This window comes from Anser brachyrhynchus (genome assembly GCF_964034855.1).
Source record: "Anser brachyrhynchus genome assembly, chromosome: 9".
In the NCBI taxonomy this organism is placed as follows: domain Eukaryota; kingdom Metazoa; phylum Chordata; class Aves; order Anseriformes; family Anatidae; genus Anser; species Anser brachyrhynchus.
This window is the reverse complement of record NC_137703.1, coordinates 23,566,516-23,585,139: the sequence shown is the minus strand read 5'-3', so window position 1 is coordinate 23,585,139 and position 18,624 is coordinate 23,566,516. Positions and strand designations below refer to the sequence as shown.

General features: G+C 42.5%; 1 protein-coding gene across 4 annotated transcripts in view; it reads right to left on the bottom strand.

Annotated features, from left to right (window-relative positions):
- Positions 1-13,417, bottom strand: part of AGFG1 (ArfGAP with FG repeats 1) — a 38,965-nt gene extending 25,548 nt beyond the window's left edge. For 2 of the 4 annotated variants that reach the window (XM_080604012.1, XM_080604013.1), the window contains exons 1-2: positions 12,897-13,414; positions 3,807-3,900 (exon numbers count right to left, since the gene is read on the bottom strand). In XM_080604012.1, the coding sequence (XP_080460138.1) occupies positions 3,807-3,900; positions 12,897-13,063 (261 nt within the window). In that variant the 5' untranslated portion in view covers positions 13,064-13,414. Of the gene's footprint in view, positions 1-3,806; positions 3,901-12,896 lie in introns of all 4 variants that reach the window. The other 2 variants (XM_080604015.1, XM_080604014.1) reach the window with 2 other exon arrangements.
- Between the last annotated feature and the right edge of the window lie 5,207 nt (positions 13,418-18,624).

The following is an 18,624-nucleotide window of genomic DNA, read 5'->3' as shown; positions in this document are numbered from 1 at the left end:
GTTTAAGGAATTTTATACTGCCAGGATACTGATTTCAAAGCCAGTTTGGGTCCAGCTGCTTTCATAAGCAGAGTCCAAGCTGGCAAATCCTGCTAACGACATCGCTCCATACACAATCAGCTCACATCTCTCTCTAGCGTATTAACAGAACCAGGGATGTACTACAAGGACACCTGACTGCACAGCTCCTGCTGTCAGGACTCATCAGCTCCAGCTTCGTACTATTCTTTCCACTCCCAGGTTTCTAGGCCACTTTCCGTAGCGAAGGAGATTCCAGGAAAACATTCCGGTTGGGCCAAACACCAGCTCTGAACCAGTCCCACGCTGCTACTAGGTCAGGAGTCGTAAATCTTCAGCAATCTAGACTGCAGGAACCCAGTAAGAAACACTTGCACAGGTGGTGCGGTTTAAGCTGGGAAGCAGGTAGGCAGCACACAGCCATTCCCTCACTGCCCTCCAGGGGACAGGGGACACACTTCGGGGAAAAAAACAGCAAAACTTGTGGGTTGAGGTAAAGACAGTTTAATAGGAAAGAAAAGGGAATGGGGAAAAAAAGAAATATACAAAACAAGTCATGTACAACTGATGCTCAGCCGGTCCCCAAGCAGCAGCAGCCCCCGGCCAGCTCCCCCAGCCTTATTACTGAGCCCGATGTCATACGGCATGACACCTCCCTTTGGCCCATTTGGGTCGGCTGTCCTGGCTGTGCCCCTCTCTGCTCTTTGTGCATCCCCAGCCTCCTCGCTGGCAGGGCACTGTGAGAGGCTGCAAGGCCTTGACTTTGGATAAGCACTGCTCTGCAACAACGAACACATCTGTGTGTTATCAGCATTGTTCTCATCCTAAAACAAAAACACAGCACTGTACAGCAAAGTAACTCTATCCCAGCTGAAACCAGGACAACAGGTGCTATCAAGAGTCAGGAGGGTTGGCACTAAAACCCACTGAAGCACTCTTAAACTAATCCCAAGCAGCTAAGCATGAAGAGGTCTCCATTCTTGCTGCAAAAGCAAGCTAACCCCAATACCAGCAAAACCAGAGTCTAGATGTCTGTTTACACCTGCAGATGACTAAGCAACACCAAAACATAGACCTTTCCAAACACAGTACAAAGGTTTTAATCTGAAGTTGAAGTGAAAACTCAAAGAAGTCACCTGTGCTAAAAAAACATTCCTTGCAGATACACACACAGGGAAGGAAGTGGCACCTCCCGTCTGAAGAGAAGCTGCTCTGAACGGCCTCTTCCCAAAGTAATCCCTTTGTGGAGGCCTTCTAGTAAGTAAAGGTTTTAGCCATGTGTGCCAGGAAAGCTGGCAATTTGTGACAACTGGGGAAAAGTTACTATTTCAGAAATTAAGAAAGTGTTACCAGTTAATTTTTAAGGGAACTTCAGCCTCACACAATACATTGACCTTACAAAAAACTACCTGATGAACAGTGGAAAAACTACTTCCTCCAAGAACTCACCACCTTACTGCCTACCTTACCTCAGGGAAGGTAGGTTTAACATGCTTTCTTGCTATTCTCCTTTCTATTGAGAACAAATTCCCTGCAGTACACCACAAACTACCAATCCAGAAGCAGGAAAAAGCTTACCACAGAGGTACCAGCCACATTGGAGAATGACTAGGTGGACAAAGTGGAAATGAAGTATTTTAACACACCACAGAAAAACAGAAGGTAAAAATACCAAATTGGAAAAAAAACTTTTCAAATGGCACAGAACTAAACAACTGAACATTACAACAGCATCTAGTTGCTGTACTTTGTTTCACATTGATCTCTAAAATGGTCAGGTCAGGTCCCTGGTCTGGTCCACTTCAGGCTGAACAAATTAATACCAGAAAGTTTCGTTGCTTATCATATACACAACAGACATCTATGCTGAAGAGCAAACTAGACAAAGTTTTTTGTAAGGCGAGATGAACTTCATCTACCCAATACTTTATCTTATCTGCAGGGGAGTATTCCAAAGTCCAATACCAACAAAAGAAAGCTACTATTTAACTACAGCAACATACAGCATGGCAAAGTGAAATTGTGTTTTTAATTAGGTTTTAAACTTCTAATGCTGTTTAAAATAGTATCACTCCAATATCTGAACACCCGTTAAGCCTATCACCAGCAAGTACAGAAGCACATCTTATTTATGAGGTATCTTATTTAAATCATTGCCATACTTTTGTTAATGAGAGTAATAAGTACTACAACAAACACAAAAGACCTCCACTTTCGAAGCATATTATACCATTACAGATATCCGTTAAGTGTTTTTATGTTGATAATTATATATAAACTAAACAAGTATGATTGAAGGGTGGTCAGGTCTATTATAAGGACAACTACCCTGAGTAGTGATCACTTAAGACCTCAGATCAGAGAAAAAAATGGTTACGTCCTGTAGCCATTGCAGATTCCGGAAATAAATCAAAACAGATGCAGGTGCATATATATACACACACACACCTCTGCATATACACATATGCATTTTCATGTTTTCCTATACACTTGTGAAATAAAGCAATGTTGGAGTTTACAGTCAAATCTTACGGGAAGAGATTCTTACATAAGGCATCTAAACCCACAAAAGATTCTTTATGACTCCCCTTATGCAAAGCATCAATAACATACTCCATCATATACAATGTTGCACAGCTTTACCATGCCAAAGAAATTTCAATAAACACTAGTCAATACCACTGACAAAAATTTGTAGTGTCTGGAAAAGTTTTGACCTTGTTCCAGCTTTGTCTAGAATAATCGTCCACTAACAGTCATTTCAACAAATAACACATTTGCTAGGACAGAAAAAGAAGCTGCTATTTCTATTTTCATTCTTAAAGCAGGCAGTTACAAACAGGGCTAAGTTTAAGAAAGTTAAGTATCAGCATTTTAACTAAGGATGGGCTTTACCCCCACAAAGCTTCAAAACAACTTGTTAATAAGATACTCCACAGCCTACAATCAATAATTCTACTAACCAAAACACAGATCCAAACAAAAATAAAAAAGAACCTTTTCTATATTTGGATTAGAAGAAAGAGTTGCCTCCAATAATTTTCATATACTGTAACTTCATGTTACAGCACATTAAAAGACAAAGTTCTTCCTCAAATTGAAGACATTAGTAGCCACAACCAGGGTTTACACGCTCCACACATCTCCACAGAGGCAACTCAACATTCACCTCAGATTTAGTTTTCATCTATTACAAAGAAAAAGAGCAGTACACTGGAACTTCCTCTCTTCAAAGCTGCCCAAGCCACTCTAAACATACAGTTGCCTCTTATCTAATCCTTAGAGGAAAAAGGATTTCTTCCTTTCCTTCCTCTCTTTAAGGACCTTCAAATTATTGATATATTTTCATTAAAGAATCAGGCTGTTGAAACTGCTGGAAGACTGACACCTACTCAATAGAAATACAGCTACAGGCAACAAAATTATTTTCGTTACCATTGACTCTTTCAGGAAATACTGCTGCACTCAGCCTAAAGGTCTAGGCTTCCAGAGGAAAAGTAGAGTTGGATGCATACTGCCTTATGCAAAAGGCAAAGAAAACCCCATTCAGAAGCACTGATCATGTGAACCTAGGTTGTCTGTGCTGGGCAATAACACACAATATTGATCAGCTACCTAAGTGAAACGAGCTTTTTTTTTTTTTTTTTAGAAAAAGATACCCCATCCAGTGAACTTGGCTTCAAAAGACTCTCGTCTACCTTTTGCTTCAAAAAAAGCTCAAGCTTTAAGTACTAAAGTTGAATATTTAAAAAGTGTCCATCACTTGGTACTCTGTAACGAATACTTACTTCATTTCCATGTTTCTGCAGAAATTCTATTTCCTGTTGTGTGAAAGTAGTCATTGAAATTGACTTCACTCTGTGGGGAGGATTCAAGCCCCGTCTAAAAGAAGAAGCAAGTAGTATTTAGTCAGTATTCAGGAAGTCTGTTATCACACAATCACTTTTAACATAACGAAAAGTCAGCCTACCCCAAAATAGCATTCAGAAAGCAAAAATCTAATAATGGAATTTCAGAGGAGACCAGTGTTGCACATGCTAACTGCCCCTTTTTATGCAGCTTTATGAACACATTAGACTTTGACTTTTTTGAAATCTTAACCTGCTTCCCCAAACTTGTTCAGCTTTTCTTCTTTCAGCTCTCAGTCTTGGGCTCCTTCAACAGTTTTTCTTTCCCCCCAGCTCTTCTCTTGGTTCAACCTACTCCTACTAGTACTTCTACTTAGCCACTACATTTCTGCCAACTAACCTCCCCAGCTCAGACTCTTTTCCTCCCACTTTAACCTTTGCTTCCTGTCTCCTCTCAGCATTTTTTTCTAGTTTATTTTTTGCTGCTCTGCCACAGGTCTGTTGTCTTCCTCCTCCTGAACACTACACAAGTAACAGCAACTGAAGAAAAAAGCTGCCATTTTTACTGTGCTCTCAAACAAGAACAAACATTATTAGTGCAATAGCTCAAAATTCAGCGGCTCTGCCTTAAGCAGAAACTGGCACCATCCTCACATTCACAGACTGCTGCAGCAGGACTAGCAGCAAGTCAAGTCAATTTTGTTGCCAAAGCCTAGTATTGTCAAACCCAGTTCAGTCAAAAGCTACAAGCATAGAGAAAAATCTTGTGAGTACAACTGTGCGAGTATAAGACAAGGAAAAAGCTTTTTCTTCTCAAGCTTTAAGTACATGCTAGCTACTGCTTTTGCCTGCAAATACTTGCGATTGAAATCACACCGTGTTTTTGCTCAGTGGCAACAAGGACATTACATCCCACATGCACCAAACAGCGGAGACACTAACTTAGGTAACACAGCTGTTAGCTTAACAGTCAGGTTCATCAAGTCTTGATTCTTGTCACATCACCTTAAAGAAAAGGTAACTATGAGATTTCAAAGAATGTGTTATGTATGTGAGAAGAAAGTTTCCAGAAGAAAAGCTTGGAAAAACTTTCCAGGAATGTAGTACAGGGCTAGCACACTGCTACCAGATCAGCTGATATGAGTCAGCTTTATTGCTTCTATCTGCTACTTAGCATTAATAATAAATTTGGTTCAGATTGCTGTTAGGAATAGAAATCACTGACAACTAATTTAAGATTTAAGTTTTCTTTAACTTCATGATTATTCCAGGAACACTGTAATGGTTATTCATCAAAACAGTGCATTGCAAATCTGATGTTCCAAGTATTAGAAGATCCTAACCTTTGTACTCAAGTTTTAAAGAGAAATTTTTAGCTCTGAGTTTCTATTTAAGTGTAACACAAAAAAAAACACTATTGTGATTTTAGCTTGCAATTTCACCTTGATGCATAAATCCACTGTACCTGTAAGAGGACAACTCTGACCCTGTGTTTACAAAACACCTTTGTTTCCACATGTTCAGTTTAATTAAAGTTGGATACTGATAAGAACAATGAGCAGGACATTTTAGTTCAAGCTTCATATTAAAAGAAACAGATTTAAGACACCCCATTTGAACTACTTGAATAAAAATAATCAATTCATTGTATCTTGCTAAGACATACAATGAACTTAAAAGTACTTTAAATACAAAAGTCATATGTGAATCTACTGATAGATGAGAATTAGTTTTACAGAATGCTAATTGCTTAAGCAAATTCTTCAAACCTGACTGTCTAAAATTGGACTCCAAATGGTTTAGTACCTCAGCAGGAAGGCAGAGGAAGTTTTATTAAACTTTGTGAGAGCTTTCAAGCTGGTTTGTCTATTCAGATCAAGCTTCACCAAATGAACTGCTTGTCTTAAGATGTCTAAATTCCACATTAAATTGAAATCAATTTAACTTCTTTTACCAAATTTTAAGCCAAATCCACATTTATTTCACAAATAAACACCACACGAAAATACTGTAGTATTAACTAAAATTTTTGAAGTAAATATTCATTTTAAGATGATGCAAATTTAAAAAAAATCTACAACTTCAACGCAATTACACATCATCACTTCAGAGCTGCTGCTGCTATATGGATGTTTGCAGGTTTTGTTTGGCTTTTTCTTTAAATACACCTTCTTGTCCCACACACGCAAAGGAATAACTACTTTTCACTAAGTCACACCGCAGAATCACATTAAATGACAGCATAGAGACAAAGGTGGTATCCGCTTTATGTTTCACAGAAATATGCTCCTCAAATCACAGAATCGTCTAGGTTGGAAGAGACCTCCAAGACCATCCAGTCCAACCTCTGACCTAACACTAAGAAGTCCTCCACTAAACCATATCACTAAGCTCAACATCTAAACGTCTCAAAGACCTCTAGGGATGGTGACTCAACCACTTCCCTGGGCAACCCATTCCAATGCCTAACAACCCTTTCAGTAAAGAAGTTCTTCCTAATATCCAACCTAAACCTCCCCTGGCGCAACTTTAGCCCATTCCCCCTCGTCCTGTCACCAGGCACGTGGGAGAATAGACCAATCCCCGCCTCGCTACAGCAAATATATATTTGCTGCAAAATATTATATAACAATCAGTGTCTTGCTTTTACTCCAAATATGAAGTGGTTCTGTCTACCTTAGTCTGGTCAATTTACTCTCCTCATATTAAGGAAGATACCCATAAAAACGTTCATAACTATTTTAAAAGCTAGAGCTATTCACTAACCAATCCACATGTTACTCAGCACAGGCAGGATATCTAAGCTTCCACACGATCTTCTGCTGGGAATTCACATTTACAACAAATATGGATTAAGTGCTATATTGTACCCATGCTTGCAATTTAAAAGCACTGCACACATTATTTAACCAGGAAAACACATGTACCTACATTGATTTATCAGGGCTCTTAACGGCTTTTTACAGGAGCAAACACACACTGTCAGTTGTGTTAAGCAGCTGCACCAGGCATATTTAAAGCCTTGACTAGAACAGCTTACCCTAACATGAGGCTTCCAATAGTCCTCTCTTGCCAGTGCAAGATATATAGTTTTGAAGTTCAGGTTATAAAATCCCAGATCTGTATAATCTGTATTTACAGATTACATCCATGATGTGTGATTGAGGTGAATTCTCATTTCTTTTCCACTCTCCTGCTAAAGGAGGCAAGTACGCCCCGTCCCTAACAGTCAGATCCCACCACAGAAGCACCAGATGCCTCGCACAATGGCAGAGAGCACGTCACCGTACCAGTGAGCCACTGAAGTAGGAAATCTTGAACCTTAGTGGCCAGAAATGCAAAGCTAACTAGCTAACTATCAAGCTGCATTATTATACGTACAAGTAATTCTTATTAAGATGGCAAGGGGTGGGAGGAAACCTACAAAAAGCCTCCTCTTACACTAAACTGTGTATGAAATCAGACCGGAACAAAGGGTTCAATACAAGAGGCTGTATTGGTCAGCATGGAAATACAACCCAAAGCATATGCATAAACTTTCTTAGATAAATCACTTAGAGCCTACAATCAGAATGGCTTAGAAACAGTTTTATGATTTTCAACTAGGATGAGCCACTTTCAAGCACCCGATACTCATGACCTGACTAGAACCTCTCTAATACAGCGCGGTTGTATTTACAGATTATAGCTCAAAACAGAAAACCTAAGTACTGAAGCTCCTCTTGCTTCACAAATCCTACGATATTTTACCCTTCCTTACATACAGAAATCATTTGATGACCCAGATGATTCACTAACAACTCATCTACATGCAGAGGAAGCTTACTGGTAGGCAGCCAAGTACAATTATGCTTTACGAGGAATTAAGGACCCCCCTTTTTATATGAAAAAAATTTATCTAACGCTTGCTTCACTGTTCTATGCATTTGACAAGTGCTTTGCACAGTTCTAATGCTCGACAGTATTCCTTGTTTAACAGCAGAAAAAAATTGATTATAAACCTTTAGTAATGACTAAACTCAAACTGACCCTGAACAAATATTTGTAACCCGCAGGGGTGCAGCAGTACCAGTTACTCCTTTCTGTTACCAGGCTCCCGAGGACACCAGGCAGCAGCTGCCACCGCAGCACTTTCCCCAGACCGCAGCCACCCCCGAGCGGCGCTCGGGAAGGTGGCTGAGTCAGACGGCTCCTGCCAGGCTGCGCATCCGGCACGCCATCGCTGCAGCATCCCACACCGAGAGCCCACTCACCAGTACAAGCTTCGTACTCAAAATGGGGTATTTCTGGGGGACAGCGCCGTGCCCAGCACTTCCAGCTGGGAGAATATCCTCCACTGACTCGGTCCACGCTGCCAGTGACACAGCCCACCAGCCGGGAAGCTACAGAGACCACAGGCATGGCTCTTCAGGGATACTGTTAAAACACGTGCTTTTATGACGGAAACTTCAAGGCTGCTGGCACAAGGTTGTGAAGTCCGATAATTTAAAACGTTAAACATTCAAAACACTGTCAGTGAGCATTTGTTACTAACAATTCGGTAGCCAATTATGGTTGAACTTGTGCTTGTTGGTGGAACAGCCGTTTCTGTGTTCATTGCAAACAAACGTCAGCAGAGTTTCAGAGAACACTGGCCAGGGCTGGACACACACAAAGAAAAGCACACACAGTAAGTGCGCTTTGCTGGGTTAGAGGGTCACTCCCATGGGAGGACAGGGGACAGATGGCTACTCACCACCATTAATGTCACCCTGTGTCAGATCCTAACATGACCTCAAGTCTAAGCCAGCAAACTCTGACCCTCTAGGAAGCAGGAAGTAACAGAGATAGCAGACACCAAGCCAGCAGAGAGCACCTACATCCCCAAGTGCCTGGAAAACAAGTTTAGGAAAGCCAGTGTCACCACATTCATTGTTATTTCTGTGTTATTGTTATTAGCAAAAAGCAGTAATGGCCATTCCTCATACCTGGGGACTTCCCTGGAGACCCTCCACCACCTCACGAGCTCACTTTATATTTTAACAGCCGAAGGCTTACATACCCAGTCAAGATTAATTTAATCTATTTCTTGGAAAATAAATCCTTTCTGGACTGCATAGTATTTATTGTGGCATAGACATTTCCTTAGCTTTCCAGCCATGACACTGAAGAAAAAATGAAATATACATGCACATACATATAAGTCAGATCTCTTTTCTGAGCATGTCCCTAAGAAAAAAAAAAAGTCCCTGAAAACGATGCCAACACAGACAGCATCACCTTCACTCTAACACCACTTATTTAGACAATTTTAATTTCTGCAGAAATTCTTCTGGGGAAAGGGACAGTAAATCACAGCCATTACACAAAGATTTATTGCTGAGTTTGTTCCTGGTATTGGCCAAACGCACTAATCTGGCTGATACAGAAGTCCCTTAGCCAGGAAAATTTAAAATTTCAACTAGGAATATTATAAGCAGCCAACAGAAGGCCACATCATCCAATAGTTGTAAGAAGTTACATAAAAAAAGCTTTATCATTCCCCACAGTAACAATGTATCCTGAATGTTCTTGGTTGCTCCTTCCTAACACAAGCCTGAAGTGCAACTATCTGAATGGGAAAGCTCCCAGGGGGTTGGAGGGGAAGGGTTGAAGAGGGGTTCTGGGGGGAGGAAGGGGAGAAGGGGAGTCCTGGTTATCACACCAGCAGGTAATACACACGCCTCTTGCCAGGCAATGTTACATCAGAAGTTTGTACACTACAAAATTTAGGGAAGTAAGCTCATAATCAAACAGGATTTTTTTTCATTCAAGAATGTAATCATCCTACTCCTAGTTTTCACGAATTAAGATGACCAGGAGAGGTAAAGAAGGAAGCTGAAAATTAAGTCAAAGAAGCATTAGACTATGACAAAGAGGACATCCCTGTCAGCAGAATACACAGTAGCATCCAAAAACACAGACGACATCACTACTAGCATCATCCTTTGAACCAAAGGACCTCTGTCAAATGGAAAGAACCCTTCTGCCAACCCTGACATCATAAGGAGAAGCCTTCTGACTTGGCACTATTGTAATCCTTGACCTGATGAGACTGCTCCTGCACAGAACTTCCTCCCACTTGGGGGAAAAAAACATGACGTGCGTATTTCTACACATCCTACATTCTTGTCCAACACCAAAAGGCAGAATTCGACACAGCTTCCGTGACGTAGCATGCTTTCTTTCCACATAAAGAGAGCTTGAACACAGGGGACAAGCAGAGCCGCTATCCACACCACTATGCATGACCATGCAGGCTCCATTTTGCACAGCTCAGCCTTTGTTCTGGTAAACCCAATCCGCAGGAAAAATCCAAGCCCTTTCATATTATAGGAAACAAGTTAGTTATTCATAACAAAGGAGGTTGACAAGACTCACTTTCAATATTTAAATCAGAAACAGATCATCTTCAAGTCACTAGTTTTTCATCATTTTCAGCAGCATTTGAACAAGCCAGTCAGGCTATTTTGGGAGCAGTTGGGAAAGCGGTGTAATCTAGTCTAGTCTATCTAGTAATAAGGCGTCACTCTCTTTCTATACACAGAATTGTTAGTAGAAATTAATGATGGATCCCAAACGAAGATTTTGGGTTTTAACAGATTGTCCTTACCAGGACAATGAATAAACACCTCAGAAAACCTGCAAAAAACCTACTCAGACATCAAATCTCAAAAGTTTAGAGCTGACTGTACCTAGAACAAGGTGCCTATCCAAGATCACATTGATGTTAGCAACCGTTTATTATAACTAACTGAGCACCTTTCTGAAGGAAACTTGTTAATGTATGAGTATTAGTCTTGCACTGCACCTTATACTTGAAAGACAGTCTACTTGACCCTAAGAATACTTCCTGTACGAGGCTAGAAAAAAATTAATTGAAACAGGAAGCAGTGCAAGTCATTCACGTAGCATACAAACAAGACAAAGTAATAATATTAAAACCCTACAGTAAAACAAGTGTTATGAGGTAGAATGCAAACAGCCATTGAGGACTGCAGAGGCAGCAATACTTCCACACATTTACCATAACGTGGTTCCTCCACCGTGGAAATCTACATTACGCATTTGGAAATAAGTTGTACAAATGGCTATTCTGACTGAAGTGTTACAAATATCAGTTTCTGGTAGAGATAGGTGAGGTCTACTTCACTAAGTCTCATTATTAAGAAAATATCCCATCACCTATGGTCTAACGCTTTAACCAGTACATGAGATCTTGCATGCACCATTTATGAAAGCATTACTGAGTCAATATGAGAGAAGGAGCCAAATTTTACTTCAGGAGAAAGTTTTAAGTCCTCTTCAAAGTCATTTACATCAACTTTAAGCATAGATTTTTTTTATATATATAGAAACACTGTATATTTCGAATAAGAGAGCTATATGCGTTATATTAGAATAACACAAGAAATGTCTCTCAGAAAAAAGCCCTACTTTCTTTAAGCACAGTAGCATCCAAATGATGGCCAACCTAACAGCAAGTGACAGCTGTTCCTTGCTTACTACCTGTTTCATTGCACGTGCATCCTTTACGTTACTGTAAATTGGACTATGGACTTCCGTAGGCCATACATCGTGGCTAACAGATAGGAGAAAAAAAACTCTTGAACCTGTGTTAAACATCTCAGCAACACACATGATATATTTGTCTATTAAGACTAGGACCCCTGCCTGAAAAATAAAGGAGAACATTCTCATATAGCAGTTTTGTCATGCTGTTAGTTTAACCAGTAAGAACATGTGCAACCATTAAATAAGCTCTGTGCAGTAGCTTAAAGTAGTTTCACATGCTAGCACAAATAACAGTTTGCTAACATAGCAAACAATAGCCAGGGCTGGCTGATTAAGTGCCATGTACGTGTCAAAAACGGGAGACTCTTCAGTTCTACAACCTGAATGCATTTTCTGTATTTGCGTCAAGCCTGTTCAGAAGTCTACACAAAGTAGAAGAAAAAAACCAAGTCTAATTAGCTGCCTAGCATAAAAGGCAGCTTGTTCCATGTAAATTCAGCACAGAAGGAACATGGTTGCTTTGTTTCGAACCTCATTGTAATTAGCAACTTTGTTCTAAAAGAGCAGACTACTTAGAAGACCTGTGTGGGGTAGGGTACATAGTCAGTCCTTCTTAGTAAGGGACAGAAATTAGTTCAGGCTCTTGTGTGCGTTTTATGAACTAAAACCTTTACAAACAATTGGGATCCTTTGACACACTACTTATTACTTGGGCCACTTCTTTGACTCTGCTCCATTCCACACACACAATGCCACAGAAACACCAGCAAGCAAACAGACTTAGCTAAGCGAGCAGTAACACTGAGGACAGTATGCTTTTACTCCAATTACTTATACACAACCAGCACCCTACAGATACAAACTGAAATCCTGACCTGACTGATCCCAACTGCTCTTGTTTCATACATGCTCCTCAGAGGAGGAAGGGTGGAAAAGGGAGGAGTGGGGGGAGGCCCATGCAGGAATGAGGAACAGGAAAAATGCAATCTGCTTTATCAGAGCCAATCCCTTTCTAAGGTTCATATATAAAGTTTGTATGAAGCAAGAGTAAGACTTAAAAAAAAAAATCCACTACTTCTTCCTGATCATGTTAAACTGCTAAGCCTGGAGATTATCCTTTTAGCTGGAGCATAAAGAGTTGTCTTACAAACTTGTGGCAGGCATAATTTCATACATGAAAGGCTAGACGCGGGATTCAGCATCCAAGGGAGATCCCTCAACACCACCACTCGGTGCTCCCGACGGGGTTAACCCCCAGACCCTAACACTGCCACGAAGCCGACCGCTGGGCCACGCGTCCCCTCTCTTCCCATAAGTATCCCCCCAAAAATATTTAACCACACCTTCAGCGCCTTCCACCAGGCTGTCCTCGCTGCCGTCCCCCTCCCAGGCCCTCCGGGTCGAAGCCGGGCGGCCCCCGGGGGCAAAGCAGGGCCGGTGCGGCCCCAGCTCGCCCGCCCGCCGCCCCCCGAGCCCTCCGCCGCCCCCCTCACTCACAGGATGCCGGAGCAGGAGGTGCACACGAAGCTGCCCACCGTCATGTCGGTGTAGGTGGGGCCGCGCTGGTCGCAGTCGAAGCACTTGCGGTTGGGCGGCAGGCTGCTCATCTCCCGCAGCAGCTTCAGGTGCTTCTCCTCCTGCTTCCGCTTGGCGCTGGCGGCCATGGCCCCGCCGGCCAGGGGACGGCCCGGCACGGCGCCGGGACCCGCTCACACCCCGACGGCGCCGGCGCTCCGGGGCCCGGCCGGCGGGAGAAAGGGACCGGGGCGGGCAGAAGGGGGAGAAGGAAGAGGAGGAAGGGGCGGGCAGGGCAGCCGATGAGCCGGGGAGGGAGCGCAGCCCGGTGGGAGGGCAGGGAGGGATGGAGGGGAGGGGAAGGGAAGGGAACGGCGGCGCGGAGGAGGCCGGCGGCGGCGGCACCAGGCCCGGGGCGGCTGAATGACGAGCACGGGCGGAACCTGCGCGACACCTTTATGAGATCAGAGAAGGAGATGGCGGCGGAGCGGCGGAGCCGAGCGCGCTCGCCGGAGGCAGCGCCCTCTGCCGCCCGGGAGGACGCATCCTCTCCCTCCCTCCCTCCCTCCGCCCGCCCGCCGAGGAGGGGAGGAGGCGCTCCCGCAGCCACCGGGGCTGCGTGAGCCGTGGTGGGAGAGCGGACAGGGAAGCTCCATAGCGAGCCTCGGTGCAAAAACTCCGCGAAATGGAGGCTTCGCCCTCCGCACCGCCTTCGCCCCGCGCCCGCCGCCCTCCTCCACACGCCCCTCAGCCCCGTCTGGGGAGGGCGGGCTCGGGCCGGACGCCGGGTTCCGCCCTAAATGAGGAAAATGTTACCTCGCTACACCGCTCCCTCCAGCTCTCTAAGTTGCCCTCGTCTAGCAAAAGTGTGAAATTTCTGTCATGGAGGGTCGTGAAGGGGCCGGCTGAGGTGAAGGTGACCATGTGGGAGGTTCAAGGCTTAGGCGTCCATCCTGGGCTGGAAATGCCTTGGGGAGATGGCTTCCACTCCTGCTGTGGTGGGACCCCAGGGACTGACTGACCTATAGTGCTTCACAGGGGCTCAGGGAAAATTGTTGTGATTTTCACAAGACAACTTTGGGAACATTGATATCTATGTTGGTTTCCTTGTAACTGCCATCAAAGGTACCCAGGTTCCCCCTTGTGAATATGTCCGACTGGACACTTTCCCCTTGAAAGGGAATAGAATGAGTTAAGTCACATATATTTACTGATATCCTTGAGGAATCCTTGGCTCTGGCTTGAGCTCAGACCTACCACTAATCTACAAAATAGCGTTTGTTATCTATAAAGGTGTCTAAAGGAATGCCCTTTCCAACAGAGTACAAAATAATTTCAAAGAAATATATCCAATCTAATTTATTATACATGTATTATTTGGTGATTCCATTTGCAGAACCACCTAGCAACACTACAAGTGATTAAAATATTTTAAGGTTTAATGATTCCCTGTACTGTTTATTTACGGTCAAATCTTGCACCCTTGACGTCAGTGTTAGCACTGACTTGTAGAAGCAAGATCTGATCTACTGTATTTTCCTCATAGATTGTGTTTTCCTCATAGTTTGGTGGGGGTTTAGTTCCAAAAAAAAACCAACAAACAAAAAAAAACACCCTAGGTTTTCAGCATCAGTAATTTGGCATTTCTCTGATTTCTCTGGACTTGCTCATTTACATGAGCTGATCACAGAATCACAGAATGGCCAAATGGACGAGGTTGGAAGGGACCTCTGAAGATCACCTAGTCCAACCCCCCTCCTGAGCAGGATCACCTAGAACACGTGTAGGATGGCATCCAGGCAGGTTTTGAATATCTCCAGAGAAGGAGACCCCACAACCTCTCTGGGCAGCCTGTCCCAGTGCTCTGTCACCTCCCAGTAATGAAGTGCCCCCTCGTATTCAGCCGGAACCTCCTGTGCTTCAGTTTGTGCCTGTTGCCTCTCGTCCTGTCACTGGGCACAACTGAAAAGAGACCGGCTCCATCCTCTCGACACCCTCCCCTCAGATATTTATACACATTGATGAGTTCTCCCCTCAGTCTTCTCTTTTCTGGGCTAAACAGGCCCAGCTCTCCCAGCCTGTCCTCATATGACAGCTGCTCCAGTCCTCTCATAACCTTAGTGGCCCTCCTCTGGACTCGCTCCAGTAGCCCCATGTCCCTCTTGTCTTGGGGAGCCCAGCACTGGACACAATACTCCAGGTGTGGCCTCACCAGGGCTGAGCAGAGGGGCAGGCTCACCTCCCTCGACCTGCTGGCAACACTTCCAAATGCAGCCCAGGACACCACTGGCCTTCTTGGCCCCAAGGGCACATTGCTGGCTCCTGGTCAGCCGCTGCCCACCAGGGCTCTCAGGTCCCTCTCTGCAGATCTGCACTCCAGCAGCTCAGCCCCCAGCCCGTACTGGTGCTTGGGGTTATCCCTCCCTAGGTGCAGGACCCTGCACTTGCCTTGTTGAACTTCATGAGGTTCCTCTCAGCCCAACCCTCCAGCCTGTCCCTCTGAACGGCAGCACAGCCCTCGGGGGTATCAGCCACTCCTCCAATCAACCAGGCCTAAATCTATAATCCAGGGTATAATGTACTGATCTGAAATATTTCTAATACAGATGGCAGGACCCTTTCACAATGAAAAATAAACATCACTACATCACTATATAGTCACAAATACTTAAAAACCATTTATTAAAGTAAACACGGAATATTTCCAGTCTTATAAGGAGCAAATTCTTTTTTGTGTAATTTCTAACTTTTCTCTGAAATGCTAATATTTTTGTTACTCAGAAGTGGTTTTTTTTTCTTCTATGAGACATGCTAACATTGGAGATTTTCCAGTGACCTAAATGACCTAAAGCAGATGAGCTAAATTTAGAAAAAAAATGTTTAAAGGTTAAAAGACAGGTTTTGTTGTTGTCATTGGCTGTTGGTTTTTTTTCTTGGAAAATACTTTGTACAGAGAGTACCGGTATTGGGTAAAAGACCTGCTGTAGCAGAGAGTTGCTGCGTACAATTTCAGTTTGGTTTCAATGAGAGTCAAAGGTGCTTTGACATCGCCTCAGTAAGATACTGTCCAGCTTCTATCATGAATATCACACAGGAGCAGGTGTTAATGAAAATGACACCATCATCACTGAAGTTTTCATCGTCGTTAAAATGTAGAACTGAGCTCACAGGGAAAATCCTAGTACTATTTAGGTCAATCACAAGGTTCAAGAGGAATCTTATGAATTTCGTATTACAGTGAGCTCTAATTTGTTTCATTCAGAAAATGCTAAGATGCTATTCATGGCCAGCACCAAGATGGACCTATAGAATCATTTAGGTTGGAAAAGACATTCAAGATCATCAAGTCCACCCATCAGCCTGACCTACTTACCAAGTCCCATCACTAAACAATGACTCTTAGTGCCACTGAAAAAGGTCATAGAATTCACAGAATCGTTATGTTAGTAGAAAAATGATATTTTAAACATTAGTTGGCTTTAGAAATCACTTTTTAAAAATATTGAGCATCTTTGTTCTGTCTTCTAAAGCCGATTTAGACCAAGAAATGAGACCAATTTAGACCAAGAAACGTAATGAGTTAATGAGACTTCATAATGAGACTTCATAGGTTTGTGAGGATGCACCCTTTTATAAACACCCAAAAGGTCTATGAGGTTTGGATTCTCTTAAAGATTGTGAGCGATGTGCTCCAAATCTTGGGTTCCTACAAGCAACCATCTAAATCTTAGGGTGTTGATTCCCATAGGAACTGGTGCTTGAGAAATACAACTACCTATGCATAAATGTATGTGTTACACTGTTGACATATGTAGGGCTGAAAACTGGCTGAATCAGCTTCCACCCGTTTTATCTCCCCACAAGCAGTAAGTAGCTGTGCTGTTCTTCCCTTTCTATTTTTTGTTGTTCACAGCTAGCATGACTTTCCTCAAGGCAGATGGCTCATTTTTTTTCTCCAAATTACCAAGGGCAAAAATGCAGAAATAATACACACAATTAAAAACTCTACTGTTCAGTGTCATTCTTTGATTTTCTTTTGCATGATGTATTTTTCAGTTTCTCAACCCTAGGACCTGAATTTCCTTTCCTACAGCTTCTCTGTCCAGATTTGTTCTGCATTCTCTCTCTTAATGACCATACTTACACTTTTGTGAAAATATACTGGACACATGTTTATTCCAAAAATGTTTAATCCCTACTGCACCTGCTACAGCTTTTAGCATTAAAATTAACTTCTTAACAAAGGGCAAAACAATGGTTTCTCATGTTTGCAACATTTCTCTTTATATACATATATATACAAATTAAAAGTTCTCCCCAGTCATGGGCAACAATTTCTGAAAGACAGAGCTTCAGTAATCCTTTAAATATGGGCTAATAGGGTATAAATTATAATATACAAGCACATAATCTAGGGGACTTATTGTCAGGACCAAAAGAAACAAGTGTCTAAGAATGTACATCTGGGAGATGAATAAGACATCCTCTGTTTGTCACTAGGATTGAGGTCAATAATATCCATTTTAAAGCAATTAACCCAGCAGGCTAAGTGATGTGGAAATTATCATGCTGAAAGACTAATGGGCTATTAAATCCATCTTGCTTCGCTACTGATGGGCATACAAAATTAATCCTGGGATTAGGTATATCGCATCTGTGGTAAACTGCTTCTGCAAGATTTGTATATGAAGAGTTTTCTGAAAAATGCTAAGAAAGATCACAGCAAGTTTATCTGATGGGAATGTTCACTGGTATGCACTATTAAAGATTTGGTCAACTGAGCATAAATTAACATGTCTTGTCCTGGCCTTATTTGAGCAGTATCTTTTTGTTAATGACTAGATACATTTCAGTAAAAGATCAAAACAAAAGTCATAGTAATGTTCATACAAATCACTTTTTCTTGTTGACAGTTATTTAAATCAAGAAAATTTAACTGTGGGAAATGGTCAAATGAACATGATTGAATTACAGAAATGTTTTTATTTGAAATGCCATTTCCCTTTGACATTTCCCATCCACTGCTATAACATTAACATAGTAAGAAAAGTAAAAGATGGATAGCCCTGCCTTTACACATAACAGCAGTTTGTAGGAAACAGGCCTTACAATAAAGGGAAAGGCGCAGCCACATCAGGTTGGTTGCTTTTTCGTAATGCACATTAGCGGTCTGTAATTTTTTTGGAGCAGCATGTTCTGGTAGTGTGATATACGCCTAAATCCTTTGGAGTAACGTACGGTAGGAAGGGATTCTCAGTCACCACAGGGATGGAAGCCTGAGATTCAAAGTAGAAGCACTGGCTCTCAGGATGACATGGAGGAGTTGGAAGACATCGGGTGAGAGGCACAAAAACAAGAGCTAGCAGAAGAGCAAGAAGTATCAAAAAGACCAAAAAATATGGACAGAAAAAGCAATTCTTCTTTAATTTCCTCTTTTCACAGAGTATGACTTAGTGCATTATACCTGTATTAACAGAACAGCTTTTACACTTTTCTTGTGAGACAAACTGAAGCTGTGTAGGGTCGGGTATCAGGCATTACTAGCAAGACACATACTCTTCTTTCTGCAAAGTAAACTAGAATTTTCCTACTAACCTGAACAAACCAGACTAGTTTTAAGAAGAGGACCGTAAAGATGTAGAACACCTTTCTAAAGTTAGCACAAGAGATCAATGCCAGAGGTAGAAAAAAGCCCAAAGTCTCTTTGCTC